At 45.6% G+C, this 22,600-nt stretch overlaps 1 protein-coding gene across 2 annotated transcripts; it reads left to right on the top strand.

Moving 5' to 3' along the window:
* Window positions 1-1,114: 1,114 nt before the first annotated feature.
* JDP2 (Jun dimerization protein 2) lies at window positions 1,115-21,571 on the top strand. 2 transcript variants are annotated; one of them, XM_081916013.1, is made up of 4 exons: window positions 1,115-1,292; window positions 13,770-13,993; window positions 18,512-18,616; window positions 20,430-21,571. In XM_081916013.1, the coding sequence occupies exons 2-4, from the start codon at window positions 13,793-13,795 to the stop codon at window positions 20,613-20,615; spliced, it is 492 nt and encodes a 163-aa protein (XP_081772139.1). In that variant the 5' UTR covers window positions 1,115-1,292; window positions 13,770-13,792; the 3' UTR covers window positions 20,616-21,571. The 2 variants fall into 2 exon arrangements, with proteins under 2 accessions (XP_081772139.1, XP_081772138.1); XM_081916012.1 differs by lacking the exon at window positions 1,115-1,292 and adding an exon at window positions 1,347-1,735.
* The last annotated feature ends 1,029 nt before the right edge of the window (window positions 21,572-22,600 follow it).

Genomic DNA, 22,600 nt, shown 5'->3' with positions numbered 1-22,600 from the left:
AGGAGCGGGACACGAACCCGGTTCACCAGATTACGAGTCTACTGCTCTTAACCACTATACCACACTGGATCTTAGAAGTGATGGTCTAAGGAGAGGTCCTCTTATGGTTAAGGAACAGGAAGAAGAGAGGAAGAATAAATAGACTGTTCTCCTAATGGCTGGTAGAAAGTCTCCCAAAGATCATTATTGGATCCCTGTTTCTTAACTTGTTCATTAATGATCTAGAGTTAAGGGTGAGCAGTGAGGCAGCCAAGTTTACTGATGATACCAAGTTCTTCAAGGTGGTTAAAACTACAAGAGATTGTGAGGAGCTCCACAGCATTTGGTTGGCCACTGTGAGAACAGGAGCCTGGCCAAGATGGGCCTTTGCTCTTGAGATAAGTCACCATAAATTTAAACGCACTGCAAGTCCCCTAATGCATGTAGACTGTTCAATATTAAAAGTGTGTTGAAAGGTGCAGAGACCTACCACTAGCCTAGACATGGAACCAGAACTGCAGATTCCTATATTCAACTTTTACATGGTTGTTCACATACATGTTAGTTATTTGTTTAAAACTCAACAAAAACTTTTTTAAAAAAACCAACAATTGCAGATTCCTGATTTCTTTGCTATCAAGCACACCATGAGGCTAACCTCTGGATAATCTATAACAGGGTACGGAACCTCTGGCTGTTCAGACATTGGACTACAATTCCCATCATCCCTGACCATTGGCCGTACTGGCAGCGGCTGATGGCAGTTGCCATCCAACAATAGATGGACAACGGCAGGGAGCCTGATCTGTGTAGCATCTTGCTTCGGAAATGCCCTGTAGGACATATATCTTTTCCCTATCCCTTGGCTGCGCGTGTCTCCTGGCATCACACTGGCGCTCAAAATTGCGTGTTGTGCTTTCTGGTTGGATGGCGAACCACCTCCGTGCTGTCATCCCTACCATGAAGACCAAGACTTGCGCTGCATCATCACCATGAGCCACTCGTGAAGCTCCCCGGCCGCCCCTTCCCCAGCCCCGCGCTTTCTTTCTAAAAAAAAGGGAAGGAGATCCTGGGGTTGAAGCCCGCCTGGAAGTCACGCCCTCTGACCTGGAAGCCCTCTCGCCGCCTTTCCCCAGCTATGTTACGCAACGAAAAGTTGCAGGCGGGCATTCTGCACATGCTCAGAGTCGCCCACTCGCATGATGTATGCCTCGGCTTGCGTCTGCGCCGCTGATCCCCGGCTCTGAAAAGATCTGAGATCCATTCCGGCCTCTTGTCTTCTGCAAGGGGAAAGTCGGAGGCGGCGGGAACAGGCGAGCGATCCTCCGCGCGTTGCCCGTGCAAGTGGTCCCGCCCCCCCGGCCTGCGCTCTCCTCCTCTTGCGGTCCCCTCTTCTCCTCCCACCTTGACGTCTGGAGCTGGCAGCCCGGCCGGTTCCGCATTCCCGACCCCTCCCCGCAGCCCAGGGGCCGCTATATAACTGGGGCTGATGCAACCCACCCAGCCGTCCGACAGAGCCTGCGGGAGGGACGGCGAGGGAGAGAGTCGACTGGCAGTGACGGCAGCGGGGGCTGCAGCCGCCCAGGCGTCCCCGGGGCCGCGGAGACACCTCCCGGGACCGGACTGCGCTCGGCACGACGGGCCTGCAGAGACAGGCCGACAGCCGCTCCCGGAGCTGGGCGGCTGCAGGGGAGCTGAGCGCGCAACCCGCCTCCCGCTGCAGCCGGGCCCCGGGGGCACCTTTGCCGTCAGCTCGGTGGGTACGGAGATGGGGCGGGCGGGCGCGGGGTTCGGGACCGCGGGAGCTCTCTCTCGGAGGCGGTGCTCCGGGCTGGCCGCGCGCGAGGGCTGCGATCATCCTCGGACCTGACTTGGGGCTGATCCGGCTGGGCCTGCCTCTGCTCCGGAACGCAGCGCGCGCGTGGAGCGCAAGCTTCTCCCGGGGCTCGCAGCCCTTTACGCATCGGCCGGGGTCCTTTCGTTACCGGATTGCGCGAGCCTGACCGCAGCCTTTGGCCGTCCTGCCCTTCTGATAGTCCGGGTGACTAAAGAGCGGGACTTCCTTGCAGCTCCAGGGCATTCTGTGGGGCAATTGGGGAATTACTGTAACATGATCTGATGGCTTTCGTGATTGAAGGCAGAACCGCGGGGCTGTAGTTACTCTGGATTAATTGATGCGGAGTTATTACAGCATGGATGTTTGTGTAGGAACGGCAAGGATCCGTCGGAAGTTTTCTCCCTTACTGGCTTCTCCTTCGGGTGCTCTCCTAGCACCTCATTGTGACCCAGAATCTTGGGCTGGAAAAGGGCCTGAAGGTAGACTAATAAAACTTGATGCACCAAGGCCTATGTAGGAGGATCTTAAAATAATCAATAGGTAGATTGGAGCAGGATTTCCCAACCCGGAGCCCTCCAGATGATGGGAGTTGTGGTCCAAAATGTATGGAGGGTACCAGGTTGGGAAAGGCTGGACTGGAGCATGGCTAGGGAAACTGGCCCTCCACACGTTGTATTGAATTGTAGAGTTGGAAGGGACCACGAGGGTCATCTAGTCCAACCCTCTGCAGTGCAGGAATCTTTGCCCAATATGGGGCTCAAACCCATAACCCAGAGATTAAGAATCAGATGTTGTTTGACTCCCAAGTCTTATCAGTGCCCAGGGATGAAGGGTGCTGTAGCCCAGTCTGTGGAGGATCAAACCTCCTCATCCCTGGATTAGAGTATGCTGCAAGAAGGGGGCACGGGGTGTGTGGGTGTGCATGCTTGATCATGTGCACATGCATGCATAAGGTGCCCCAGGTCAGAGGTGACTGGTGGGTGCAACCTGGATTACTTCAAGAGCTGCTTGATGTTAACTGAGTGAAGACAGCCACACAGTAGAAAAAAGTATTTAATGCTTTCTTTTTAACATATTTGCTGTTAATCCCCTTTTGTCTCTCCTGTCTCTTTTGCACCCTTAATATGGGGAACCCTCTCTTATTCTGCACAACCAGAGTTTATTTGCTGTCACCTTTTGCTGCCCCTCCTCTTTCCCCACCCCTCTGCACCCCCACATCTCTCACCTCTCTCCTTCCTTCCCATTTTTTGCTCTGTTTTGTCTGCCCTGTCCCCAGCCACACTCTTTGAGAAGCCCACAAGGCCCTCACTCCTCCAGCAGTTTCCCCAGGAGCCTTCGATAAAGGTGGGCTCTGTAGGCTGGCTACAACAGGCAGGGAAAACAGACACGAGTGTGGACAGTTTTGATGGGCTTGGTGGAGGCTTTTCTGTTCCCACAACAGTATGGGAAAGACTTCAAACAATGAGCATGTTGAATTTGCCCAGGGGGCTGCAGATAGGGAAGGGTAAGTAATGTACACTGACCATATAATAAGGAACAATGTAGAAGTGCCTGCTCTCCTGTACAGTTCTGTTGTCACTGTTGTCGTGTGTTCCTGTTATCGGCTCCTGCCATCCCCCTCTATTTGCCTATCTGTGTGAAGCTGAATGGATAGTGGGAGTAGATGTTTCGCCTCTGGGGCTGGGCCATCCTTGGATGCCCCGCTGTTACTTAATCTGAGGCAGTAGGATTAGGCGCTGCCTAGAGGAGCTACAAAAGCAATTTCTCAAGCTTGCAAGTTTCACAGCTTTGGGCACGTTTGTTACTTTAGCCACGCCTTCTCTGGCATGTTAAGGAGGGCATATAGGTTATGGTTTTGCAGACTTGCATGAGGCACATCTTCCTGGGACAGCCAATTTTTTGTGTCAGTGTTTCACTGGCTGCTACAGAAAAACTGAATGAACTAGATGGGCCTTTTGATATGACCCAGGAAATTGTTTCTTACACTTTAAAGGAGAGTCTGAGTCAGCAAGGTTTTTATGCACATAGAGCAGTCTTGCTGATGATTATGGAGATGAATGCATTGAGATGAATATATGGCCCAGATCCACAAATGGCAAATAATAACAAGTGCATAATTTTGGCTTAGGACAACCTTCCCCAGCCTGGTGACTTGGACTTCCAGCTCCCATCCGTCTCAGACCAGTATGGCCAATAGTCAGAGGATGGGAGTGCAGTCGTTCCATCAGGAGGGCACGAGGTTGGAGGGAGGCTCTCTTAAGTACTGCAGTATGTTTTTTTGTTGATGACTGGGACCAAGGGATTTTCATTCTGTTTTGCATCATGGAGTGATGGTTCTCTTCTGCAGACAGCTTGTTTTCTTCTTCACTTCATTGGTCTGCGCAATGTGATAATGCAAAAGGAACTGATCTCCGCTCCGTCTGAGCTCTTGTAGTTTTGCTACCCAGGTGTTGCAAATGTGCTTAGTCAATGGATGTTCCTCCTTCTTCCAGTTCTCTTAAACCTGCAAAGGAAAGGAGTCTCTTGAGTCTTAAGCAAGCAGAGGCAGTCTTCAGCTCGCTTTAACAGTCGGGCATAAAGTGGGAATTCAAGCCACAATCCTCTGCTCCACTCTATACAGCAGCTCTCTCTTTCCTCCACTCTCTGCCTCTGGTTGTAGAGAAATAGGTTGGAGATCAAATTGAGAGGAAGGAGAAATATCAAGAGAGAAAGAGAGAGGGAGAGGGAGAGAGAAAAGAGCAAGCAAGAGCCACATTATGTTTCCATTTTCCTTTTAATGAAGGCCCTGTGGAGGTGTATTTGAAAACACAGGGTCTCCTATGCCCTCAAGGTGGGTGAGAACACTCTCTTGGCTGGTTCCAGGGCCATATGCAACGTATGGTGGCCAATGAAATGGGGCCTGGCTCATTCTGTTGCTTGTCTTGGCAGCTTGCTTCATGGCTTGTATTACCAGCCCTGGAACACAACCACTGCCAAACTCTCTCAGTGTGTGCGTGTGTGTGTTGGGGCTTGGAGAGCTTAGCAGAGACAAATGCTTCACTGAGTCAGGCTAGGAATTTTTCAACTTGTTTCTTGAAGCCTGCATGAAAATTATCTGCAGGCTTTTGCCAGATATCTCCACTGGGACTCTGCGAGCCTGTGGGGGCGTCTGGGATACCAGTTGTTAGGATGTCAGATTCTTTGTGTAGTTCCTGACAGTTTAAAATGCCCATTTGCGTGGGTGGGGGAGACGGGACATAGGGCTTGCAGTCCAAATCCGCCCTTTTATTTTTTTGCGAGGGGCAACAGTTGGCTGTCTGGGGATTACTTGGCGTGCACTGGAGGGTTTAACGAAATTCCTGGAGAAATGAAATGCAAATTGGCTGCCTTTTGCCCTGTAACCTCTGACATTTTATGCTGCTATTGCCCGCAGGGAATATCTCATCCCTTTCACAAATGCTTGCAACTTCCTCCTTGCAGTATGGTCTGCATCACAATGGTCTTGGCTCAAGTAAGATGGCACTACCTGCAGAAGAGACAACCTGGTGCCCCCTCAGCCCCACCCCTAGGATTTTGTCCTCCTCCCTCCTTTGCTGGCATCCTAGGCCGGGCTCGTATATTTGCTGGTGTTGGAATAATGATGCTGAACGTTGGAAGTTTCAAGGCAGATGCGAGAAAGTACTTCTTGACACAGCACAAGGTTAAACTGTGGAACTCGCTTCTGCAGGAGCCAGTCATGGCCACCAACTTGGATGGCTTTAAAAGAGGATTAGACAGAAGAAGGTGATTGATGGCAACTAGCTATGATGGCTGGGCTGGGCAATAATGCAGTAATGCTTCTGAATACCAGTTGCTGGAAACCACAGGAGGGGAGAGGGCTCTTGTACTAGGATCCTGCTTCCCACAGGCATCTGGTTGGCCACTGTGAGAACAGGATGCTGGATTAGATGGGCCATTGGCCTGATCTAATAATAATAATAATCATAATAAATTTTATTTATACCCCGCCCTCCCCAGCCACTAACACCAAAAAAATCACAGTAAAAACATAATAGAGGGGGAAAGAAGAAGAAGAAAGAAGCCAATTTAAAATATAGGTTAAAATGCAATTTAAAATGCATTTTAAAAGTAGCCGATAGATCAAGACTATAAGGGGAGGGCAACATAAGGGTCAGACTGAGTCCAAGCCAAAGGCTGGGAGGAACAGCTCTGTCTTGTAGGCCATGTGGAAAGATGTCAAGTCCTGCAGGGCTCTAGTCTCGTGTAACAGAGTGTTCCACCAACTCGGGGCCAGTACTGAAAAGGCCCTGGCCCTAGTTGAGACCAATCTAACTACCTTGCGACCTGGGGCCTCCAAAATGTTGTGTTCTTCTGTTAATGTGTTCAACTTCATCAGTCAAGTAAGCTTAGAAATAACTTGTTTCCAACCATTTAACTAAAAGGCCTTGAAGAAACGTTCTCTACATTACTTTTGGCTCCAGGGTTTGGATGTCTCTTAGGGAAATGTCCCCAGATGCTCCCTTCTTGCCAGTATCACTGCTGCCCACTTGCTTGCCCTCTCCAACTGGGCCCTTCCAGAGGCCGGGAAAGTAGACAAGATGAGAATGTTGTTGTTCCAGTTGCCTCACTCTTGTCACTGCTTTCATTCTTGGAGATGCCAGGTGACTAGGCAACCACAGCAAGGAAGACTAGGAAGCTCCAGGTGTTGGCAGTGAGACCTTGTGAGGGTTTAGGGAGCCTGGGAAGATGTCTGATAAGGACATCGTACTAGATAGAAGGAATGGCCTTAGAGAACTCCTGTAGGCAAGAAAACTGCATTAAAGTCTTGTATGTCATGGCAGCAATGGTGGTAGGCTCTGAAACCTGGTGGCTTTCTGTACTATGAGCACATTTCCTTATGTTGCAGTTGGGTCTGAGGCCTGTAAACTTGAAAGTGAATATTGGCTCCAGCTCCTAATCTGCTATAAGTATCCACCCCTGCCTTAGCAATGAACAGAAAACCTCTGAGCCAACCCCAAATTTATTTGGCATGAAGCTTGGTAGGCAAGGATCTCCTTCTTTGGATGCAGATGAGGGAGAAAGCGGTTGATAAACACTGAAAAGTAAAGTAAGGTCTACCAATATTTCTCAAACTTGGGTCTGCAGCTGTTGTTGGACTACAACTCCCATCATTTCTGATCACTGGTCCAGCTAGCTAGGGATGATGGGAGTTGTAGTCCAACAACAGCTGAGGATCCCAATTTGAAGAACACTCACTTACCTCTTTGCAGGCAGGCATGATCTCCCCTCCATTGTACACATAGACCTGGCCAATGTGGAGGGCTGGTTCTGGTGGCTTCAGACATTAGTGCAACCATTCTCTTCCAATAGAGAAGAGGGGTGAGGGAGATCGTGCATGTGCTCCAATAGGGGGAATATGTGCTTGCTGCTCCAATGTGTGAAAATGTTCTACAGAAGGCATGGGGGAGCCTCTGGCCATCCAGATGATTTCGGACCCCCAACTTTCATCTAGAGGGCGACAGGTTCCTAAGCCCAGGTAAGTATGAATTAGGCCTGAGTTAGCAAGGTGAGCAACAAAATCTGTTCTGAAACTTAGGTGACTTGGAGGTTCTGAGGTTCCATCTGCCCTGAGCTCAATTATGAGAAAGGGTGGCATAAAAACACCATTAATAATTCAACAAAAATACAGGCCATTAAAATATATATATGAGAGTATTTAAATTAAAATTTTCTGCTCGCACACTGGAAAAGTTACCATTCACTTCCAGAATAAATTCTAACCTGGAAGGGGATACTCGTATTTTTCTGCCTCCAGATGATTCTGTTTGTGGGCAATACTCTATTAAAAGACTTGTTGCCTCCAAAATGGGCTTTTCTATCAGAGGTGTGTGTGTGTTGATCCTCTTGGGGCCAAAATAGACGTGACAGCCACAGGAGGTCCATGTGTCAGAAAGGAATCTGCTGCCAGATTGCTGTAAAGGTGGAGAGGGACACAGTTGAAAGGAAGGCATGAGGTGAACCCGCCTCTGTATTTCCATTCAAAACCACTTTTTAAAATGGCATTTCCACAGCAGGAATGCATTCTGGAATCCAGGGCCTCATGAAGAGGTTTTAAAAGGCAGTTTTGGTAAGAAAAGCACAGGCAGGCTTCAGATGTGCTTTAAATCAGCTGCCATCCCATAGGGATTGTGTAGAAAGCTGCCCTTATACCGAGTCCATCTAGTTCTGTATTGTCAACACTGACTGGCAGTCGTTCTCCAAGTTTTCAGACAGGAATCTTTCCCAGTCCTACCTGGAGCTGCTGGGGATTGAACTTTTGAGACCTTTTGCTTGCAAAGAAGGTGCTTTGTCACTGAATATGTGGTAGAACACATGCCTTGCTGTTAGGAAAAACCAGCTGCAATCCTGGGCATCACCTTTAAAAGGATCGGCTGGCAGCAGAGCTGACCCACCCATGAGGCATGGTGAGGGAACCACCTCAGGCGGCAGAATCAACAGGGACAGCAGATCCTGATGCCGATTTTTATTCCCTCCTTGTTCCCTATGTTGCTCTTCACTTACTGCTTCTTTCCTGGCAGGGAGAGGGGCGCCATTTTGTAATTTGCCTCAGGTGACAGAATGTATTGAGCCGGCCCTGACTAGCAGGTGACGTGAAAGACCTTCCTTTCCTTCAGATCCTAGAGAGCTGTTGCGGTCACAAGCAGGCAAGATGGACAGCTAGTCTGGCCTGATAGATGACACTTTCCTACTGTCCTTAGCAGGCTTCATGCTATACAAACTAAGATGTAAGTGGGCTAATCTTAATAACTGCCTACCATATGGCAGAAGCAATGGACTGTGAATTAACTCTGGACCACCTTTATGGCCAGATTTTCTTTTCCCCACACATTTTAATTTCTTTTTAGTTATTTAAAATTGCCAATATGGCAGGTTGTGAGATTGTGTGTGTGTGTTGCTCTTGCCAACCTAGCGAAAGTGAACAGACATCTGAGGCAAATCAAGATTCTCAGTTTCCCTCTACAGGTAGCAGGCCCTGCATTTCAGCTGGCAGGAAGGAGTCACACATGCATTCCAGCCCCCTTCTGTGTTTTACCACATAATTAATTAAAGGCTTGATGTTTCTAGATTACAAAAATGCCCTGAAACCTTGGGTGGGTCTACACACAGGAAAAGCCCACTATAAATAAGTCAGAAATTAAATCGTTATAACAAAAGATAAAAACATGCTATGGAAAACCACAGCTTTTTTTTTCTTTCTCTCCAGCACCATCTGGTGTTGCATGTTTATAACTCATTCAAAACGCTGTTTTTGACCAATGTAGCTGAGACCCTGGTCATATTCACCCCCCCTCCCTAATTTGTGCAAGTTTCTCTGTAAGGAATGTGAGATGTTAACAATGTGTCTAAGGAGTTTTGAACAGGCCCAGAATTCAAGTTCAGCGTCTTCTCACCTCGCCTTACTTTCTAGTGGAAAGGTTAGCTTACTGCAAATCATATCTCCTCCTGATTTCGCTAACGTGGCATCTCATTTTTCCCAGGCATTTCCCAGAATGCTAAGCGTAAAACAGCACAGTTCTGTCCTGAGGGAGCATAAAGGAAGACTCCTCAATGGAGACGGGCCTGTTGGGCAAGTGGGGCACTGCCCCACTAAGCTCAGCCAACCCCTGTCCACCTTGCCTCCTTGGCCTCCATGTTGCTTTTGTAGAACTCGGCTGAGAGGAGGATTGGGGCAAAACTAGTCAAATGAGGGCCCATCCAGACTTCCCTTTGTTTTTAGGCACAGGCCTGCACTTTAAAGCTCCATATCCGATTTTTGGCTCGGTGCCTTCCCTGGGAAAAGCAGCGTTTCACCCCTAAATCAAAGCAAACAGCAATAGGGTTTCCCATGGATTGCCGTTTGCTCTGATTTAACAGTAAAATGTGGATTTTCCCAGGGAAAGCGTCAGGAAACGACAACAAAAAAACCACACGCTTGGATACACAGCTTTAGAGTGCGTACCTGTGCCTGGAAAACACAGTGCTAAAGGAAATCTGAATGAGCCCTTTTGAACAACCAGAATTAGTTGACTTTGCCTGTCTTTGTGTTTAGCTCTGCTTGCCATTGGTTCTGGCTCCACCTACTGTCAACATCCCTGCCTTCTGCCCTCTCCTACCCCCCCCCCCGCCCCACAGCCACTGTTCTGGGGTTTTCCAACCCACCTACCTCGCCCCACCAATTTGGCAGGGGGCAGGAGGAGGAGAATTGGGGGGAAAGCCCTGTTGCAAAACCCTCGTGTGGGCTTTTGCTTGCAGGACCCACTAGCTGTATCCAGCCCATAACATCTTAATCCAATCTGTGCCCTATATTTGCGCTTAGCCGCCACAGAAGCACACATTTCTTTTTGTTGTTGTTGAATGTATATATCTTTATTGTTTTAAAATAGATACATTTATGCCAGGACAGCAAACAAGCAAACATACATACAATCAAATAAACAAACTATAAATTGACAATCAGACAGTAGCAATATATGAAACAACACAATTCTTATAACTAACATCCTTTGTACTTCCAGTGATGTGAACGATTGTAAAACTTGTAAAACAAGAAATTAAAAATGACTTCCAATTAGTCTCGCTGTACTTATCTGTTGATTATCTTATACCGCAGTTACGTATTTCTTATATAGTTTCTGTTAACTTCCCTACAAACTTATATTTATACAATGCAAGCTTCAGTCTAATTCTGCCAAGAAGTTTCCTTTTATACCGTAATTTTTAAAGTATTCTTTAAAAATTCTCCAATCCTTATAGACTATTTGTTTTGTTTGGCCTCTAATCCTTCCTCTCGTCTTTGCTGGCTGCAGGTATTCTACCATTAGGATTTACCAATCCGCCGTGTTAGGTATTCCTGTATTTTTCCAATTTCTTGCTACTAAGATTCTGGCTGCTGTTATCCCATACAAGAAGCACACATCTCGTATATAGAGTTGAGAGAGAAATGACGGTTTGTAAACTGTGTATGTAATAGCACACGGGAGGGAAGAGATCACCTGCACGATTCTGGATAAAGACAAGTTTGATTGCTATCAGAGAGGTAGCAGGTTTCCCCAAGATTAAAAAGTTTTTCATTTCTTTTTAAAAGGCTACAAGAACACAAATGTGGGGAAGTGGGGGACCCCTCTCCCCTGTAAAAAACCTTCAAAAATTGCTAGGCTTTGTGTTCTGGGGAATACGAAGATTATTCCAAAATGTGAAAGGCGACACCCACGGTGGTGTCTGTAGAATTAGTAATTGCCTGATTTCTAGAGGGCAAAAGTGTATTTATCATGAACACGGTTGATAAAAAGAAGCCAAGGCAGCCTCCTCAGATGGCAGAATCCCACAGAACAGCACACCCATCAGTGCCCTTGCTGTGACTGCTGGAGAAGCGAGGCGAAACGGTGGCAGCAGCTCCTGGTGAGATCCTGCAAGATCTCCGCAAGATCTCATGAGATCTCATAGGAAGCCTGCCGCTGTTGCACGACCCTGGAAAGTGAGACTTTGGCAGCAAAATGGGCTGGGCCACCCCTGCATGTACTTGGGAGCAAGCTGTATTTGAACACCCTGGAACATGAATGCAGAGAATTGCACTGAGACAGCTGCGTTAGATCTAGTGACTGATAACAGCTTTTTAGTCAATAAAGTATTGATTTTAAATGATCTATGAATCAATCAACTTATTATTATTTATTTGCACACCCTCCATCCTAAAGCAGCAGGGCACGTTACAACAATGAAAATGCAGTGTTAAAAACAATGTTTAAAACACCTTACAAGCATAGAAAGAAAGTGAGTCTCAAAAATTTACAACTTACGTGACCCTGGAAATAGTCTGTTTACTGACACTTCAGTTAACTATTTATTTAAAAAATGACAGAGACCACCACCACCTGGTGGCTACCATCTTGAGCCTCATCTCAGAGTAAGAAATCCCCTGCTCCAACAGAATTGTACAATTGCTTTGTTTTATTTGGAATTTAATTAATAGGGTTAATGAAGATTGAATGGGGGTAATTAACTGAAGGGGAATTGATTGAATTTTGGAGTTGGATCTGTGTAAGTGATTAATTAGGGTTGGACCCCAACCCCCTGATTGGACCTTGGCTTATTTAACTTTGATTAGCGTGCTGTCAAACTTTTTGAATCTCCATTTTGGCGTAAAAGCCATTTTTAGACTAGTGTGTTTGTGAAGAGGCTTTGATTACTTCTATCATCCACCCTGCAATTTTTTCTCAAACCTGTTTGTAATCATTGTAAATTATAATTGAAAAGGAGCTACTGATTTGGGATGGAGGGTTGAAAATTCATTGATAGAAAATACTTGATTTGAGGTTAATTGGATAGACAGGTTTGGTTTGCCTTCTGTGAAAATTTCAGTTCCAGTAATTATTTCTAAATGGGCATTTGCAATTTTGTACTTTATGGGCCTGTGCCCCAAATCTTTTAAGTACCTAGTTGCTCATTATTTCCAGTAAACAGAATTATGTTGTTTGTGTACTTAACTCTGGAGGTATGTTGACCTGAGCTGTATTGAAACTAATGACATATCAGTGTGCTTAATTTTTTGCTGGATTCTGCCCGGTGTTCTGAGGTTCTATGAAATGTTATTTATATGTAGTGCCCAGTGGCAACCCTTAAAATTTGACTTTTCCTACCTCTTCTATGTTCTTTAGAAAGTGTTGCATGCATTCTCAGTCACATCAAATAGTATTAATGGCAATTAATTTTTATCAAGTAGATCCCGCGATGCTTTCGGCCAGTCAGCAGGCCTCTATCTTAATTTCAGACTAGTTTTCTTCTTTCTAAAGAAGAAAACACATCACTCTGTGTTTCTTAACTTTCACCCCATGTGGAAAGTTAGTTAGTTGTTCCCTTTCATTTTCTCATATGGAGATTGTGGTCGCAGGTGAATTCTTTGTGGCTTTTTTCAGTCTCCCCGTAGAATCACTATTCCTGGCCATGAAGTTAATTTTTATTTTACTTCCTGTTTTCGTTGTAGGTTTTTAGCCTAAGTTATCTAAGGTGGTATTTTGTGAGAAATTATCACTAATCTTCCTGTGGCAGGCTGCTCTCAGCAACATAACCAAATAGGATATGGGAAGGATGTTTGTTTGTTTCTGTGGTGACGCCCTTATATTTACCATTTGCATTCAGGTTGATCATTTGTCTTACAGGTTTTATCTAGAGAGACCACTACTTCCTAGTCTTAAGCAATCTGTGTAACTAACTGGCTAACTTCTTTCTTGCCATTCTGCCTTCCTCCTTAAGCTCATAATTATTGCTGAGTCCTGCATTAGATAATCATTGCCTCCTGTCTGTTAAAGCGTTAACTTCATAAAGCTGCTTTTATTGCCCTTTGGCATAGGAGTCAATAATTACCTCTTTTGCTGTCCACTGACCTTCTTCACCCGTACTTAGCAGTGATAAAGGCTTCTCGCATTACGTAAACATATGCAAATATCTAATTATCATGACTTTGCATGTTAGATTATCTGGGTCAACCTGGCTCCTTGATAGAATGTCTTCTTTTTATAGCTATTTCCCTGTGAAGCAGGTAAGAATTCTTCATGTTCCTCTGGATCAGGGGTGGGGAATCTTTGGTCCTCCAAAATGTTGCTGAGCTACAACTCCCATCAGCTCCAACAAACATGGCCAATGGCTAGGGAGGATGGGAGTTGTAGTTCATCAATGCCAAATGTTCTCTATCCTTGATTTTTCTCCAAAGTCTCTGGGTGACATTCTAGGAAGATGTCTCTGCCACATTGTGCTCAAGGATTCCAATGTGGTACAGTTTGCATTTCCTGAGACGAGATATTTAAGCAGAGACAGGCAAATCATGTTCCTCATCTACACTCTCTTTCCTTAAGATTTCAGAATGATTTGTTTTGCCTTTTTGGATTGTCATTGCTCAGATTCCCATAGTGATGTGTGGTTTTCTCTTTCTCTTCTCCAGGCTGTGGGATTGCATAGCCTGCTATGATGCCCGGGCAGATTCCAGATCCATCCCTCACAGCTGGTGCTCTGCCTGGCCTTGGCCCCTTAACAGGGCTGCCTGGTGCCACCTTGACAGCGGAAGAGCTGAAGTATGCTGACATTCGCAACATCGGGGCCATGATTTCGCCACTACATTTCTTGGAGGTTAAACTGGGCAAGAGGCCTCAGCCAGTGAAAAGTGAGGTGAGTTTCAAAAAGGGCCTGTCAGGTGCCACCTGTTTCTGTATGCTAATTCCTTTGTGCTGTCCATAAGGAATAGTGTTCACAGGCCTTTCTATACCCACCCACCAAAATGAGAATCAAACAAGTCAGCTACCATGAACTGTAACTCTAGCCCCTAGTACAACTTTGAAAACAAACATAGCTGCTGATTTTGGGCATGTATGTGTGCTGCACACCTCTAGTTTTGTTGAACCTTTCTTTTTTTCCTTGTTGTTGTTGAGGTATAGGCCATTGGAAACTGGGGCACTACTGATTGCTGTTTTTATACTGACTGTTCTTTTTATATAAGAAGCTATGAATTTTATGATGTTTACTTTTTAAATTGTACTCATCTCAATCTCAAACCTTTATTGGCATATAGACAAAATTCCTAAAGGTTCAGTGCAATAAAATTACTTGGCAAAATCGGCACCTAACATTTAAAATACTCTTGTATAACATTCACGGATCCTCATTGCGTGCTGCAGAAACCTGGCTACAATTTCCGTCTTATCCCCATCCTGGATAAACATTAGAAAGGCTACCTTACATTCATCTGACTACCACTCCCTGCTAACAACCAACTGATTAATGAACTTGTTGGTTTATCAATCAATCCCTCTTCCCAGAGAGCTCTGTGAATTGTAGCTCTGGGAGGAGAATAGGGGTCTCCTCTCAGTACCCTTAGCAAACTACAGCTCCCAGAATTCTTTGAGGGAAGCCATGACTGTTTAAAGTGGTGTCATAGTGCTTTAAATGTGTGGTATGAACGTGGCCTTAATTTTGTATGAAAAGCCACAGGGAACGTGGGGGGCAGGGGCTTGTCCCAAAGGTACTTGTGAACCTATTAAAATACAACCTTGCATTTTATGTTCAGTGTGTTTGGGTCCGTACATTGGCTGCGTTCAGAAGCCAGAAGTTGTGGTTAAGCAAATTAGTGTGTGCCCAGGCTGCAGGCTTGTGCATTCAGTTCACACTTCACTTCTCCCTAAGTCGAGTGGGGAAACAAACCATCGATCAAGCAGGGAAACAAGCCCTGGATTGGCTGGCTTGGTGCCACGTCTTAATTGGTCCTTGTCCTTTGTTTCTTCCAGCAAAGCACCACCATGGAGCCAAGAACAAACCTTGGTTTCAGATTGTGGTTAGCCTGAAGATAATGCGGAGCCAGGCATGGTTTCTTTCTCTTCTGGAGAAAGGGAAGAGTAAGCAGAAGAGCTTGAGCTGCATGCAGAGCCTAATTTGCTTAACTGTGATTTATGGTTTAATGTTGCATCCAAACATAGCCAGCCTCTTTCTCAAGAAATTGCAAAACTGCTTTAAGGAAATATTGGTCCATCCTACCAGCTTTCTGCAATTAATTGTCAGATTGGTCAACAAATGCTTAATCACTAAAGAGCTAATGTCACAGCCAAGAGTATGAGCTGTGGGCCTGGAAGTCCCAATTCAAATCTCGCCACCTCTACTGACTCCTCAGACAGCAAGCTAGTAGTACTGGAATAGCTCTAGAGGGAACCAGCATGGCAGAGTGATTAGTGGCTTGAACTTGAGCAATTGAGACCCATGTTCTTTAGATGGGCTTCAGGCCTATCTATTCCTCTCAGCTATTAAGTTCACTTGGTGAGGCTCAGCCAGTCATGTATATCTCAGCCTAACCTACCCCACAGGGTTTTTTTTTAGGACAAAATAGGGGAGAGGGAGGACCATACATGCCATAAGCTTCTTGGAGGAAGAGTAGGATGTGTATATAGTGGTACCTCGGGTTACAGACGCTTCAAGTTACAGATGCTTCAGGTTACAGACTCCGCTAATTCAGAAATAATACCTCGGGTTAAGAACTTTGCTTCAGGATGAGAATAGAAATCGTGCGGCGGCAGCGCGGCGGCAGCAGGAGGCCCCATTAGCTAAAGTGGTGTCTCAGCTTAAGAACAGTTTCAGGTTAAGAGCGGACATCCGGAACGAATTAAGTACTTAACCCGAGGTACCACTGTAATAAAATGGCCCTGTAGATAATCTTATATATGTAATTCCTACGCCATTCAGTGGAACTTACTCACAAGTAAGTGCGCATAGGCTTGCATTATTAGTCAAGCTTAGCCATTAATTAGTCAAGCTAGTGGTCTTTTTAGTTTCAGCCCCACCCCCAATCTCCCTCCTAACACCTGTAAGTTATTATAAAAAGATGAGGGTTGGTATTTCTTTTAAGTAATTAGTGATGACTTTTATTTATGCAACTATAAGTTTTCTCACCCTCGAGAGAGCTTTCATTTCTTCTGTTATCCTCAAAATGGCACACGCATTGAGGATTTGGGTAATGGTGTAGTTTGTATTTAATCTATCTTCTAAGCCAATTAAATTTAATCACTTAATCTTTTGATAGCCTTGGATACTTTCTGTTGTTCCGAAAGGCTCCATGCTCTAGTCTGGAGAGAGCATCCCTAAGCCTACAGGAAGCCCAGATGATGCCACTCTTCACTGATGCCATTCAGGAAGCTCAGACTAGCCTGCTGGAGATGCAAAGAGTTTAAAATAAACAATATGAATATTACTTATTTTACAGTTAGTGTAATTTATGATTATTTTGATTAGCAGCGGGAAAAAGGTAGATTAATTTGCTCTTTCCTCAAGAGTTTGGATACCAAATAGATGTTTTGTTCAGGAGCGGAGGTTAAGACTTCTTTACGAATTAGCAAGTGCTATAAGTACCGTCAGGGAACTGCCATCAGCTCAGAGGCGAGAGGTGGAAGGGCAGCTGGGTTACAGGGAGCCTCCAAAGATCGTGAGAAGCAGCACTTCCACCGCGGAGGAGGGAAGCCCCGCCTCTAGTGGGGAAGGGATGCAGGGCTCGGAAGATGCAAGAGAGAGCCAAGACATCGTGCATGAGCAAAGCGGGGGGGAGGCAGGTCCCCCTTTAGCCACGCCCTCTCTGCGCAGTAGGTTTACGCACAGAGAGGGGAGGCGTCGGATGGGGGTCAAGAGACTACTCTGCTGGGGAAAGTTTAAGGACCGCTCACTCTCAGATTCTGCTAGTGACTGAGCAAGACGTGGAATTGAGATGTTCTGCACTGTAAATGTTTTTGGACCAATAATAAAGCCTTTGAAAAGACCAGTGGGGATCTTGCCTGTTCGCTCTTGAGCAACCACACTGGTAGGCATAACGAGTACCAATGTTGGAACTGAAATGAAAACGAATTGCAAATATATGGACATTCCCACCCAGGGATGGGGAATCTGTGGTCCTCCATCCCTGATCATGGGTCACGGTAGCTGAAGCAGATGGGAACTGGAAGCCCACAGGTTTTCCATCCCTTCCCTAATATTCAAAATTATGCAACATCTAAAAAAATATTTTGTGCTCAGTAGGTCAGTGTTATGTGTTTGCCTCCATGTGAAACCACTCTTGGAAAGAGGAATTCAACACTGTTCTATTTATTCTGTCAGCTTGCCCAACAGAACGATGAAATGGGATTTGCCCCCCCCTCCCCCATGTGCTGTCCTGGGGGTTCTTGAGACACTCCAGAGCCAATTTTTGGGGGGCACACTCAGGGAAGAGGGGGACAAATCCCACTGCACTAGTGGGACATATTATGCTGGCTCCTGCCAGTGCAGCTCCTAGATTAAACCTAGGGCCAGAGTCAACTATAAGCTGCAATCTTGGGAAAGCGCCTCAAGGCTACAATTCTATTCACATGCACCTGGAAACTCCATTTTGCATGGACATGAATGGGATTGCACCACAAGTCAGGGTGGTCATTGGCAGAAAAATGCAGTAAGACAGAAAGTGATAAAGGATTTTGACTGCGTTGGCCAGCAGAGGAGCGAAGGCAGGTTGAAAGGCGCCAGCAGTAGTAAGCACTGACACAGCCGAGAAGGGAGGGCAAATAGTAATGGAGGTTACCGCCCACACACTTCGCCTGTGCTTTCTGCTTGTGTGGTGGCACCTTGAGAAGACCTCTTCTTACTGTTTATAGCAGAGAATTCCCCCGGAGGCAGACGGCAAGAACAGTCGCCATAGTCAAAGTCCTCAGTCAAGAGCGTCTTTATTTCTTGACTGGCCACACAAGCATTTGTATTACAAATATATACAAACATGCCTTCTATATCTCTCCAGCTCAGTAAACTCAGGGTGTGTGTGTGCTTTCCTTGTCCTGGAATTGCAGCTTGCAACTTCCTCCCTTTATTTGCACCTCCAGCTGACACCGGTCAAGCCAAGAGTGCTGCTCCCACACACTAAAGAAAAATCTGGAACCTTCTTTAAAGCTTCCAGAAACTTTTATCTGTTTCTTGATCTGTTTTCCTAACAGATAATCCTGGGAAGATTACGGTGACCTGGTGGTTTTATAGCTAGGGTTCTGCAGGCCTGGACTGGGACTTAACCAAAGAGCTACATGCAAGAGGCGTGTACCGAGGTTTTGTCCTGAGCTTCTTTCAAGGAGGCTGTTGCATTGCCTTTTCTGCTTCTTTTGTCTGGTTGTAATGGTGTGCCTGTGCCTTTCCCTTTAGCTAGATGAAGAAGAAGAAAGGAGGAAAAGGCGCCGAGAGAAGAACAAGGTAGCAGCTGCTCGGTGTCGGAACAAGAAGAAGGAGAGGACAGAGTTTCTGCAGCGGGTGAGTACATTCCTCCTCTCCCCCCTCTCTTTCTCACTGCCAGCACGAGGACTTCCGCCTCTCCACAGCTTCATTTTCTTGCTCAGAGCATGCTTTTAAGATGGGTAAAAATATCTTGAGGAAATCCCACTTCTTTTTTTAAAAAAATACATTTTTATTAATTTTAACACAGAGATTATAAAACATACCACACAAATTATTACAAAAACAATCTTATTGGACTTCCATCAGCACCTCTGATGATCTTCCGTCTTACCCACTTTTTATGCTTTACTTAATTTTATATTGTCTTTACCTCTCTTAACGTATCATCTCCCCTTTTCCATTTTTACAATATTTCTAACAATACTCCTCACAGAACTTCTTGCAAACCTACAAATGTAATCTGATCATCACAAATACTTTTCATATAATTCATAAATTTACTCCAGTCTTCGGTAAATTTCTGGTCCCGCCGGTTTTGGATCCTTCCTATTAGTTTGTCTAATTCTGCATAGTCCATTAGTTTCATCCTCCATTCTTCAATCGTTGGCAATTCTTCTTGCTTCCATTTTGGGGCCAAAAGTATTCTAGCTGCTGTTACTGCATATGAAAAAAGCTTACATTCTTTCCTATTTATTTCACTTCCCACCATCCCCAATAAGAATGCTTCTGGTTTCTTTGTAAATGTATATTTCAACATTTTTTTCAACTCATTATATATCATCTCCCAGAAGCATTTCACCTTTTTGCATTCCCACCACATATGATAGAATGTTCCCTCTTTTTCTTTGCATTTCCAACATTTGTTACTAGTTTTGTACATTTTTGCTAATTTAACAGGAGTGTTATACCATCTGTACATCATTTTCATCATATTTTCTTTTAAAGAGGAAATCCCATTTTGTTGGAAGCTCTTGTTTTACTCCTCTGCGTGAGGTGTGAACAATGAACAACTAGGGTACGAATGCAGTAAGGCAGAGGTGGAGAACCTGTGGCCCTGCAGTCGTCATTTATATATATATAATTTTTATTAAATTTTTTGTTCTACAATTTAAAATACTCATTTTACATCCTTAAGATATTAATGGCTTCCCTTCTTCTCTTTCCACGGTTCATTTTACATATCACAAATCCCTGCATATTTTACAAGAACTATACCAATCAGTATTCCATTATTGCATCCATCAAAACTTATTTACACTGTTGAATTTATCTTAATGCTGCCAGCGTTTTTCGCTGTACACAATTAATTCCCATATATTCGATGAACGTTTTCCAATCTTCTTTAAATGTACGATGTTCTTGTTCTTGTTCTCTTGTTAGGTCTGCAAGTTGTGCATATTCTGCCAACTTAAGTTGCCATTCTTCTTTGGTTGGGACCTCACTCATTTTTGGGCTAACGAAACACGGGCCGCAGTTGTAGCATACATAAATAGCCTTTTTTAACACCTGGGAATTTCAGTCTGAATTATCCCCAACAGAAAGGACTCTGGGGTTTTGGGGGGGAGGTGGAAGTACTTTTAAACATTCTTTTCCAATTCATTATGGATCATTTCCCAATACCCTTTTACAAGTCCAGTCCTGCAGTCATTGTTGGACTACAACTCCCTTCACCCGTGATCATTGGTCATGCAGGCTGGTGCTGAGGGGAACTGCAGTCCAGCAATGTTGGCAGGGCTCCCGGCTCCCATTTGCTGCAGAAGGAAGCTGGAGAGGACCCCTGAATGTGACAGTTGTGTGTGTGTCAGGTGATGCTGGGGCTTCTGAACGCATTGGTCAAGCAACTTTTAAAGAAATATTTACCCCCCTTGTTTCTCTGGTTCCTGCTTAGGAATCTGAACGCCTGGAGCTCATGAATGCTGAGCTGAAGGCCCAGATCGAGGAGCTGAAACAAGAGAGGCAGCAGCTGATCCTGATGCTGAACCGCCACCGCCCCACCTGCATTGTGCGGACAGACAGTGTCAAAACCCCAGAGAACGAGGCCAATCCGCTGCTCGAGCAGTTGGAGAAGAAGTGAGAGGGTCCCGGTGGGCCAAAAGAACGTAGGCGGCAAAAAAAGACAAAAACCGGGGAGCTTGGAGCGCCTCTCTTCCATGTACTGTACGAAGGACTGCGCACCAAAGATGGGTGCAACCAGAACACAGTGAGCTTCCTTGGGGATTGCACACTCCAACCAAATAGAGGGGATGGAGGAGAACGGCCACAACAGAAACGCCCAGAGGGGGAGCTGTGGCTGCAGTTGTAAGGCTCAACACAAGGGGGCGTGGCAGCTGCAGAGGAGGAGGATTTTCCAGCTCCTCGCCCATTGCAGAGCATCTCAAATCTGGAGTGTGTTGCTGGGAGGTGGCGCTGTGGCTTCCCCGCCATCCCTCTCCCTACAGCTCCTGGTTGGCAATCAGCATGGACACAAGGTTTGAACACTAGTAAGAACTAGGGTAGGAGGAAGCTGGCAGCAGGCTGAGCTGCGCAAGCCTCTGCTCCTTTGGGACCCTGCCTCTGCCCTCTGTGCTCTCCCCAGAAAGAAACCAAGAACGGCAAACACTTGACACAAGTCCTGCCTCATCGCTGGGCCTGCCTGTGGCACTGTGGCGCAGGCGCCCCCCACAAGCACACCCTCAGTATAATGTTTACAGCCCAGCTGTCCAGGCCATGCTTTTAAAAAATGCACATTTTTACACTTTTTTATATTTTTATAAAGTTTTGTTTTTATACAGCAGTCTCTATATGGATTTATATAATCACTAGATGTGATCCCATAGAAATGTATGTTATTCTGGTCTCTTTGTTACAAAATACATATGCCACAGTTATCTCCATTGTGTTACTTGTTCGGCAACGGGCCTTCTTTTCCCTCGGCATGCTGGGAAATGGGCCTGTGCCCTTCCCATGGGCTTCACTGCCATGTCCATCCATGTATGTCCTCCTTCATAATACTCAGTCCTGTATCTCTCAGTAAATGTTAACTTTTACTTACCCACCTTTCATGCCTTCTGCTTTGTTCAGTATCTTGCTCCATTAGTTTTATCGCACGTGAGGGTTTTGTGTATACTTTGTGAAGTCGGTCGATGGTGGCGGAATGGCCTGACCCTAATCAGGTGGAGCTCATTTGCAGCAGTGGCGACACTAAGAACTAGAGGCTTACAAAGAGTAGGGTCCTTCACTTGAGGGATAAGGAACGCTGAGCTGAAAAGTGAGCTGGCACTCTCAGCCATCCCTTTGTCTCAAGTGCTCCCTTCAGATGCCTCCCCCTCCGATATAGGAGGGAGGAATTTCAGCCACAGTCACACCAGCTACTAAGGAAAGATCAGTGTCAGTCTCAGTTGTTTACATATCTCAGTGGTGCTGTTGCATCCTTAAGCACATGTTAGCCAGGGGTAGCCAGGGTAGTGCCCATCCACTCCCACCAGCCCCAATGGACAGGGATGATGGGAGTTAAACATTGGCTATACCTATGCCTATATTTATACCTGCATAAATAAATGTATTTAAATCCAGGGAAAGCTGAAAGTGACTGTGTATGGGAGTAGGGACTGCTTGACTCACTTCAGCAGGAGGCAGACAGGGGGGCAGCTCACATGTCATACTTTCTTCCTAGGTAGGAAGGAAAGTGTACACCTGTCATGTGTGTGAAAAGCACACTGGTGCCCATTTACTACAATTAAACAAGTTTGGAGGCTCCAGTGTGGAAGTGGTTTCCAGAATACTAATTGTGGCAAAAGAAACGGTTCCTTAATTTCATTTTTCACACAGGATGGTGCATGTGGCTCTTTCTCCTCCTGTGTAAATCTGCTTTATCATGTGCAAAGCAAAGTTGATGCTTCTTTATTTTAAATACTTCTAGCCTGTTTTCCTAGTACTCATGGGAACTGGCAGCAAAACAATTCATATAACCCATACCAAATGCAAGTTAAATTCCAGAAGGACACAAGCAACACAATGCCTTTTGCCTTCTACATCGTCAAGTGTTCCATTGTTCGCAATAGTCCAAGAGAGAATCTTGTA

Source organism: Podarcis melisellensis (genome assembly GCF_964234715.1).
Source record: "Podarcis melisellensis genome assembly, chromosome: 1".
NCBI lineage: Eukaryota > Metazoa > Chordata > Lepidosauria > Squamata > Lacertidae > Podarcis > Podarcis melisellensis.
Note: the sequence above shows the minus strand (reverse complement) of the source record. Positions and strands in the feature narration are given on the sequence as shown.